Raw genomic sequence first — 8,728 nt, 5'->3', positions numbered from 1 at the left:
GACTGATAAAGTCAGCAAAAAGATGAACTTTGGTTAGCCAATAGATGGAGAAATAAATGGGTGGGAACATTTTTCAAATGAAGATGTTTTATGAAAAGCTTGTTAATGATGTTTCCAGAGTAGAATCAGCAGTAGAACAGCACTTATGAGAATGCTGAGGGTGAAAACTGTTGGCACAACAATCTCAGTCACCATTTCCAAATGAGTTGTCAAAGGCTCTGAAATTGGAGAAAAGAGTGGGGGCTAGATAAGTACAGCTGTGCATTTTCATCAAAAACTACTTTTGAACAGCATTGCTGTCATTCTGCACTAAGTTGGAATTATGAACAAATGTCAACAACTCCCATAAGAACTTTGAAACACAAGGAAGCCCAATTCTAGATTCCTGTCTTTCCCCCCCCTTTAACAGAATCTACAAGCATGTGAATGCTCAGATGATAACAAAAATGGGTTGTGCCCATTACTGTGAATTAGTCCGAGTATATTAGCAACAGTATTCTGCTGATACTCTTAATTTTTAAAGAAAGGGAAAGAAAGAGTTGTCAATCTTTGGAGCAGCTTCACCATTTGTCATTCTGGTGCACACATAGTGGAGCACCCTCTTTCCCCATCACTACTAACTATCCTCAAGACGGTGCTTGCTCAGTGCTGGGAGGCAGCTTCCATAGTGCTGTGCAATGTGTCTCTAGCGAGAAAAAAATGTTACACTAAGATGGCTGCACCCATGACTTTTTCTGTACTAGCCCTTAAAGGTAAGAGTGCACAACCACAATCATTCTACATCCTATTTCCCTACTTGACTTAAGAGGGCTTAGTCATGCTGGCCACATCACCCGGAAGCTGTACGCCAGCTCCCTTGGCCAATAAAGCGAGATGAGCGCCGCAACCCCAGAGTCGGCCATGACTGGACCTAATGGTCAGGGGCCCCTTTACCTTTACCTTTACCCATGGCTACTAGTCATGATGGCTGTATTGTGCCTCTGAATACCAGTTTATATACATACATAATCTTTTTTTGTAAGCCACCTTTCCACAGTTCAAACCGTGCTCAAGGCGGCTTACAACATGAACAAAGTACATAAGCACAACATAACAAAAGTGGTCAAGAAATTTTAAAAAAAACATTAAAACACACAAAACCAAACTGAACAATTTCTACATAAATCACAACAGGATCTAAAATAAAGATACAAAAGACCAGCAGCAATAACACCCCAGTCCAAGAGTCTGTTCAGCAGCCTCAACTTTTGTAGCTGAGTCAGCCAGGGCCCCCATCCTCCCAGGCCAAGTGGGAAAAGGCCTACAAGGCAGGGAGCAAGAGCTTCTGGGACTCACAGCGAAGTTGGTAGGAATTGCAAGCAGGGATAGTGCCGTTGCATTCATGTCCCAGAGATATCAAGTTGGCCACTGTGAAAATGACACGGGACTATACGAGCCTTTGGTCTGATCTAACAAGGCTCTTAGGTGTGTTTATAAATGTGACTGGAATGATACAAAGTTGAGGAGAAGGGAAAGTGGTGTCTCCACTGTTCTGGTCACACAGGAATCCAATACTAACATGAATTGGATTCAGCGTTCTGCCCATCTTACCTTAATTATATGATGTGCTGCTTTGTAAGCTCCGTCCGAGCCTAGTTTGAGGCCTGGCGCATGCTGTCCTGTCTCATAGCCTTCCACTGCGATTGCCTGGAAACACGACATTTGTTTCACTTAGGGTGCAGAGGCAGGGAAAGTACATAAGAACTGGCACTGCCAAATTAAACTGTGCCCTGGCCAGTAATCGGCCACATAGCCCCCACACACAATGTTTTAGCTCAGGGGTCAGCAAACTTTTTCAGCAGGGGGCCAGTACACTGTCCCTCAGACCATGTGGTGGGCCGGACTATATTTTGAAAAAAAAGATGACCCAATTCCTATGCCCCACAAATAACCCAGAGATACATTTTAAATAAAAGCACACATTCTACTCATGTAAAAACACCAGGCAGGCCCCACAAATAACCCAGAGGTGCATTTTAAATAAAAGGACACATTCTACTCATGTAAAAACATGCTGATTCCCAGACTGTCCCCAGACTGGATTTAGAAGGCGATTGGGCCGGATCCGGCCCCCGGGCCTTAGTTTTCCAACCCATGTTTTAGCTTCTCTCTATAACATTCTGCATGTTTACTCTGAAGGAAAGCCCCACTGTATTCACTGGGCTTTAATCACATATATATGTGCTTAAGACTGCAGCCTTTAAATTGGGAAACTACTCACCGCCAAGCCTGTGATGTTATATCTTTAGGGTTTCAGGGTTTCCTGCAGAGAAAAAGTACTGCAGGTTAATGGCTTTAGGTGGTCTCTTTGCAACCGTAAGGAATACACGTAAGTGGTGGCCATGGGAATTACATAAGATATGCAGAAGGGAAGTTATGCCTTTCCCCTTCCCTGGCTGAAGGTGGTATCAAGGTCTTTGTGTTTGAAGGAGAACAAAGAACAGGCAGTGTTGAAGTGGGATTGGAAGAGGCATAAAGGAATGGCTTGAGGGGGAAGCAAGATCTACAGAGACCTTCCACCTTCAGCTCAGCCTGCATGCATGTACAAATAAAGCCATGTTTCCAAAAGACCACCAATAGCTTCCAGTGATCATTCTAAGGAAACCATAACCCAAGGTATGCCCAGAGACCTCTGCGATCACTTAGCGCTCAGAGATTGAGGAGCACTTAACAACATCTATAATCTTGAGTCCTAGTGAAGTATTAACCTTACTTACTTACTTACTTACTTATTTATTTTAAAAAGCACAAACTTCCTCACACTTAGAAAACTTGATGCCATAATGTTTAAGTTCTCCTCTGTCTCCAAGCTCTGGCCATTATGCCCCATATTGCTGTTAGAGAAACCTCCATCCTTGCTGCTACAGCACTGTATTGTTTGTGTGGATCTTTGGATTTCTGCATTATACAGATGTTTGGCTTTAATGTGGCATTCTTCCTGGACGAAGTTGGGACTTACCATGGGGTTGTTAAAAGTAATCCAGTGCTTCACCCGGTCCCCAAAACACAAATCTGCATAATCCTTAAAATAGCTTGCCATGCTCGAATTCTGCCACCCTCCGTATTTTTCTTGAAGTACCTGCGTGTGTGCAAGAAATTTTAAAATGGCTACAATTTTTGAAAATGTCCAACATTCTCTTTTGATTTAATAAATGCAAGATTAATATTTTTTAAAAAAGCTGTGTCACTCCATCCATCTTAAAGCCAAATCTTTAGAATTTAGCCAAAGGCCATCAGTTGCAGGGGGTGAGATTGCTCAGAGCAGGATAAAAACACACACCTGACCTGCCGTACTACAACAGTACTAATTAACAGTAGCATATTACAAAAGCAGCGAAATGCTACCACTTGGAATTAGCACACCCCTGTTACCTGTTATCATTCAGAATCATGCTGGGAGCCAATGTCAATCCTACATACTGCAACAGCTTATTGGAAATCTTTAAGGATTCCTTCCATATTGGATTGCTATGGGCAGGTATGCACAGTTGCTTTTCTGTCTGAAGTCTTCTGTCAATCTCTTGGTAGTTCCTCCACCCTCAGAGGCTTGGGGTGGCAGTCTGGAAGAGGGCAGCTGGTAATCTGTGGGACTCCCTACCCGCAGAAGTGTGTCTGGCACCTTCATTATACAGTGGTACCTCAGGTTACATACGCTTCAGGTTACATACACTTCAGGTTACAGACTCTGCTTCAGAAATAGTGCTTCAGGTTAAGAACTTTGCTTCAGGATGAGAACAGAAATTGTGCGGTGGCGACGCAGCAGGAGCAGGAGGCCCCATTAGCTAAAGTGGTGCTTCAGGTTAAGAACAGTTCCAGGTTAAGAACGGACCTCCGGAACGAATTAAGTACTTAACCCGAGGTACCACTGTATAGCTTCTGGAGGATGCTGAAGATACCCCTCTTTACCCTGGCTTTTGACACTTGGGGTAATAAATAATAATAATAATAATAATAATAATAATAATAATTATTATTATTATTATTATTATTATTATTATTATTATTATTTATTTGTACAATGCCCATCTGGTTGGCTTACAACACATGAACAAATTGTAAAACATTAGTCATTAAAAATTTCCCGATACACTGTTGCCTTCAGATGTCTTCTAAAAGCCAGATACAGTGGTACCTCAGGTTACAGATGCTTCAGGTTACAGACTCCGCTAACCCAGAAATAGTACCTTGGGTTAAGAACTTTGCTTCAGGATGAGAACAGAAATCATGCAGCTGCAGTGGGAGGCCCCATCAGCTAAAGTGGTACCTCAGGTTAAGAACAGTTTCAGGTTAAGAATGGACCTGAATGAATGTAGTTCTTAACCCGAGGTACCACTGTAGTTGTTTATTTCTTTGACATCAGATGGGAGGGCATGTTTTTTGGGACCCATCTTATCCTTAGGGTTGTACATTTCTTTTGTTTTTAATGCTGTAACTTATCTGGGACCTCAGGGTTGAATGGTTGGTAATAACTAATTATTATGATTATGATTATTATTATTATTATTATTACCACCACCAAGTAACAAATGCATTTGCAGAGAAATGGGGGAAATAATTATAACAGTAAACTCCAAGATGCTTTTATATACCCATGTTATTTTTCCTTTATATAACTTAAGATTTACTGGGATGGGTCAATAAAAAAATACATTTTAAAATGTTAGTTGTCATTCCCCAGCCCAACCCACATTATCAAAGTATCCTCCTTCAAACCTGAGGCAGATCCCAGTAGTAGAGGGTTACAAAGGGAACAATCCTGTTTTCCAAGAGTGTGTTGATGGTATCGTTGTAGAAGTGTATGCCTTTCTCATTCACTTGAGCTGTGAACAGGTGGGATGGGGTGGGGGAGAATAAGAGAGGATCTCAATATTAAGATGTAATTCAGGGGGAAATACATAAACTGACCCTGATATATGGGGCAGAAGAACTTCTTTGGCCCACATAAGTTTGCAGCCACCCAATGGAATGTGTTACAGACTCGGCTAACCCAGAAATAGTACCTCGGGTTAAGAACTTTGCTTCAGGATGAGAACAGAAATTTTGCGGCGGCAGTGCAGCAGGAGCAGGAGGCCCCACTAGCTAAAGTGGTGCTTCAGGTTAAGAACAGTTTCAGGTTAAGAACGGACCTCCGGAACGAATTAAGTACTTAACCCGAGGTACCACTGTATTCCTGAAACTTCTTTCAGTTTCAAGAGTGGTTTATCATGCAGAAAAAAACAAAAACTGAAAGCTCCCTCTTGGTCTATACGATACATGTATGGAGAGGGGGGGATCACCACCAAATCCCACACCATCAGTTAGTTGCCATATTGTAGGAAAATATTACCCCAAAACATTAGGCTTACATCTAATCCCTGTGGGCAAAATACGAGGCCAGGAAATTGAGAACAAGTAGTGATTAACCTTCAGTTCTTTCAACAGCTGAATGTCATCCTACAAGCAGAGGGGAAAAGAGGGTGAAATAAATTAGTTTTGCTTACGTCTTTAAAAACATTCTACAGGTCTTGCTACAAATTGGAGATTTGCAAGGCTGAGTCAGGATAGTGATCCACCCAACAGCATCCTGCTTACAAATTTGCTGAAATTTAGTCCTGAAAATTTGGAGGGTTGGGGAGGAATCTTACTTTAACGGTATAGTTGCCTTTGCATGACGAATCTGCTGTGCGGTTCATAAAGACCTTCCCTGCTTGGTGCCCGAAAGAGTCCCAGATACTTGGGCCTTTTCCATCCTTGTCCCAGGCGCCTTCAGTTTGGCAGGCAGAACTACCAACGCCCCAGAGGAACCCTGAAGATATCGACAAATGAGCACAGGAAAAAACAAGTCAGCAAACAGGAGTCCCACCAAACCATTTCATTTCTGTTTATAGCACATTTCCCCCGAGGTGTACATGACTTCCCCCAAAGAATTCTGGGAACTGTAGTTTGGTAAGGGTGCTGGGAATGGTAGCTCTGTGAGGGTTAAACTACAGTTCCCAGGATTCTTTGAGGGGAGTCACATGCTTTAAATGGCTGGCATGTATGCTGCGTTGCAGAAACCACAATCGGATAGCAAACTGCTGTTTATATTGACGCCCAGGGAACTGCTCTCTGTCTATGCAGTGTATTATAGTTGCTCAATAATTCCCTTATGTGCACTGGCATGTTTGTGCCCAATTCTTTAATCTGGCTTAGGTTATTACAGTTTCTGGTGTGCTCTGCAGAAGGGGGAGGAGAGAGAAAGGAAAAAGGTATTTGAGAAAGAGATTTTTTAAAGAAGAGCTTTAGCTGTTTATGTCAAAGCATTGTCAAGCTTGCATTTATGAGGGTTGGCACGTTAAACATTTTTGGCACTGGATTTTGGCAACATTGGTTCATTTGTTGTTATCTCCAGCCCCGAACTAAATCTACCTGTTTGGAAACAAGTCCCAAAATGAACAGCCACATTAGCCACATTTCCCAGCCCACCAGATTTTCTTCTTCCAAAAAAGGCACTAAATTTTAGATTACAGTAGCCACAGCCCTGAAGTAAATGTATGCCTTCGGAAGCAGTACCCAGATCGGCAGTCCTGGCACTCTCTTGTACCAAAAAGAATGTAGTCTTGCAGCACCTTGAAGACTAACAAATCTATGAAATTGTGGCATACGTGTATTTATTTATTTATTTATTTATTTATTTATTTATTTATTTATAAATAAATAAATAAAATGATGGTGTAAGCTTTCTAATGAAGCAGATTATGGTCCATGGTCACTGAATAGATGATAGATAGATAGATAGACAGACAGACAGACAGACAGACAGATAGCTAGAGATAGATATTGCATTTATATCCCACCTCTTCTCCAAGGAAATCAAGAGATTCACTCCGAGTTGCTTGCAGGGTGCTTACACATCTTCCCATTAGTCGTTTGTTCATCCCCACTTTTCAGTGTGTTTCCCTGTCACTTTCTTAACCATAAAATGCCCATTTCTTTTTCTTTCTTTTTTAAGCGGGGATGACAGAGCACTTCCATTGACTTTTAATCACACAAACCTGGGCAGGGCCAGCCAAAGACATTTTCACACCCGAGGCAAACCACAAAATGGCTCCCCCCTTACTCTGTGCATGTCAGGAAAGAAGGGGTGGGTGAAGATCTACATCAGGAACAAGAGTGGGAGGAGACCACCAGCAGCTTCTATGGGCTTAGAGGCTGCTCTAGAGAATTGCTTGGGGAAGGGGGCTGCCAAGGAGTAGGCAGATCCGGCCTCCAAGAAGCCCACTGCAGTCATCACTGCCATCGCGGCAGGGGTAGCGGGTGATGCATTCCCTGGAGGCCAAATCTGCCCCTGGGGATACTGCCGCCCAAGCCGGTCACCTCCTCTTGCCTCATGGATGGGCCAGCTCTGTTCCTGGGATGTATTTAAATCCCTGCCACAGAATACTGACAGCCTGGAGGCGCCCTAATAAATTTGTTAGTCTTCAAGGTGCCACAAGACTTGTCTTCAAAAAGCAGGCAATCCTGGGTCGACAGATAAATTCACAATCTCTCACCACCCCCGAGCAAAAAAAGAGAAGAAAACCAGCCATAGATGGAATATGCCTTTTGGGAAAACTCTGTAATGAAAGGAAGATGGGCTCTGCTTTGTCCGTGAGAAGTCCTCTGCAGGCTTTAGACCCTGTGGTAGCCCAAGCAGAAAGGCTGCTCCCAAAACACACATCTGCACTGCTCCTTGTACCAGCATTGCAATGAAAAGGCTGTCCCAAGGTTCCACCTGATGGAACAAAAACACCTCTGATCAACATTTCAGGGATATTCCAAACAAATCTAGATGTTGCCCTTCCTTCAGCTAACCTGTTTGGAACTAAGGATTGCCTTGCAAGATCAGAAGAAGCCCCATCTTCTCCATTCGTCCGCTGCCAGTGGCCAGCAGGATGCTTCCATGGAACCTTTGCATCATCTGGTGAGCAGAGAGAGACTGCTGCTGAATAGAGAGGCTCCATTTTGTTACTGCAATGAACAACAGCTCTCATCCAGGACTGATCTTTTACTCTCCTTCTCCCCCAACAGGAGTGTACCTTCTTATTGGTTCTTCCAGATTCTTATCCAAAAAGAAACTGATGAAGATTCAGGTAGGGCAACCCTTGCTAATCTGGTGTCCTCCGGTCATTTTGGAACGCAACACCTGTCAGCTTCAGGAAGCACTGATGGGTATTGTGGTCCAAGCCTTCTGGAGGCCACCAGGTTAGTAAAGTCTGATAGAAGAGGTTGTTTGCTGCCTTTAACAACAGCTTGACACACAGCTCACGTCCTATTGCTCTATCACCAGGGCCCAGGAAAAACGTCACTTGCTTCCCTCTACCCCATTCCTATTAAAGACACGAGAACAGGCCCAAACTGCAATTAGAAAACCTGTATGAATAATTACTTTAGCAACGATTAGCGCTAACATGTGTGAGAGTCAGTCTGAAAATTCTGATTTACAATTACACACTCTTGTACTCTCTTGATCTGGAGGCATATTTATAAATAACCTTGCCCTTTTTTTTTAGTAAGTTACCTGCTAATTAAAATAGCTGCTGCCCCCCTCACTCAATTACTGTTCTCTTTGCTTGCTCTTACCTGCTAGTTTTCCTTGCGTGGTGCTCTGATGGGGGGAGACTTTCACATCGCAGCTGGAAAACTACCAGAGCACGAACAACAAATTCACCTTTACATTACTTTACAGATT

At 43.0% G+C, this 8,728-nt stretch overlaps 1 protein-coding gene across 1 annotated transcript; it reads right to left on the bottom strand.

Moving 5' to 3' along the window:
- Positions 1-63: 63 nt before the first annotated feature.
- Positions 64-6,638, bottom strand: LCTL (lactase like). Its single transcript, XM_083476189.1, has 6 exons — positions 5,664-6,638; positions 5,385-5,472; positions 4,753-4,859; positions 2,999-3,118; positions 1,582-1,686; positions 64-243 (listed from the first exon to the last, which is right to left on the bottom strand). The coding sequence occupies exons 1-6, from the start codon at positions 5,709-5,711 to the stop codon at positions 103-105; spliced, it is 609 nt and encodes a 202-aa protein (XP_083332315.1). The 5' UTR covers positions 5,712-6,638; the 3' UTR covers positions 64-102.
- Between the last annotated feature and the right edge of the window lie 2,090 nt (positions 6,639-8,728).

This window comes from Podarcis liolepis (assembly GCF_965112155.1).
Source record: "Podarcis liolepis genome assembly, chromosome: 14".
NCBI lineage: Eukaryota > Metazoa > Chordata > Lepidosauria > Squamata > Lacertidae > Podarcis > Podarcis liolepis.
This window is presented reverse-complemented; position numbering and strand designations above follow the sequence as displayed.

Coding starts and splice junctions, on each gene's coding strand:
- LCTL (XM_083476189.1), bottom strand. CDS start 5,711: ATGAACCGCACAGCAGATTCGTCATGCAAAGGCAACTATACCGTTAAA. Junction 5,473..5,663: donor AAGGCAACTATACCGTTAAA/GTAAGATTCCTC, acceptor CTCTGCTTGTAG/GATGACATTCAGCTGTTGAA. Junction 3,119..4,752: donor ACTACTGGGATCTGCCTCAG/GTTTGAAGGAGG, acceptor GCACACACGCAG/GTACTTCAAGAAAAATACGG.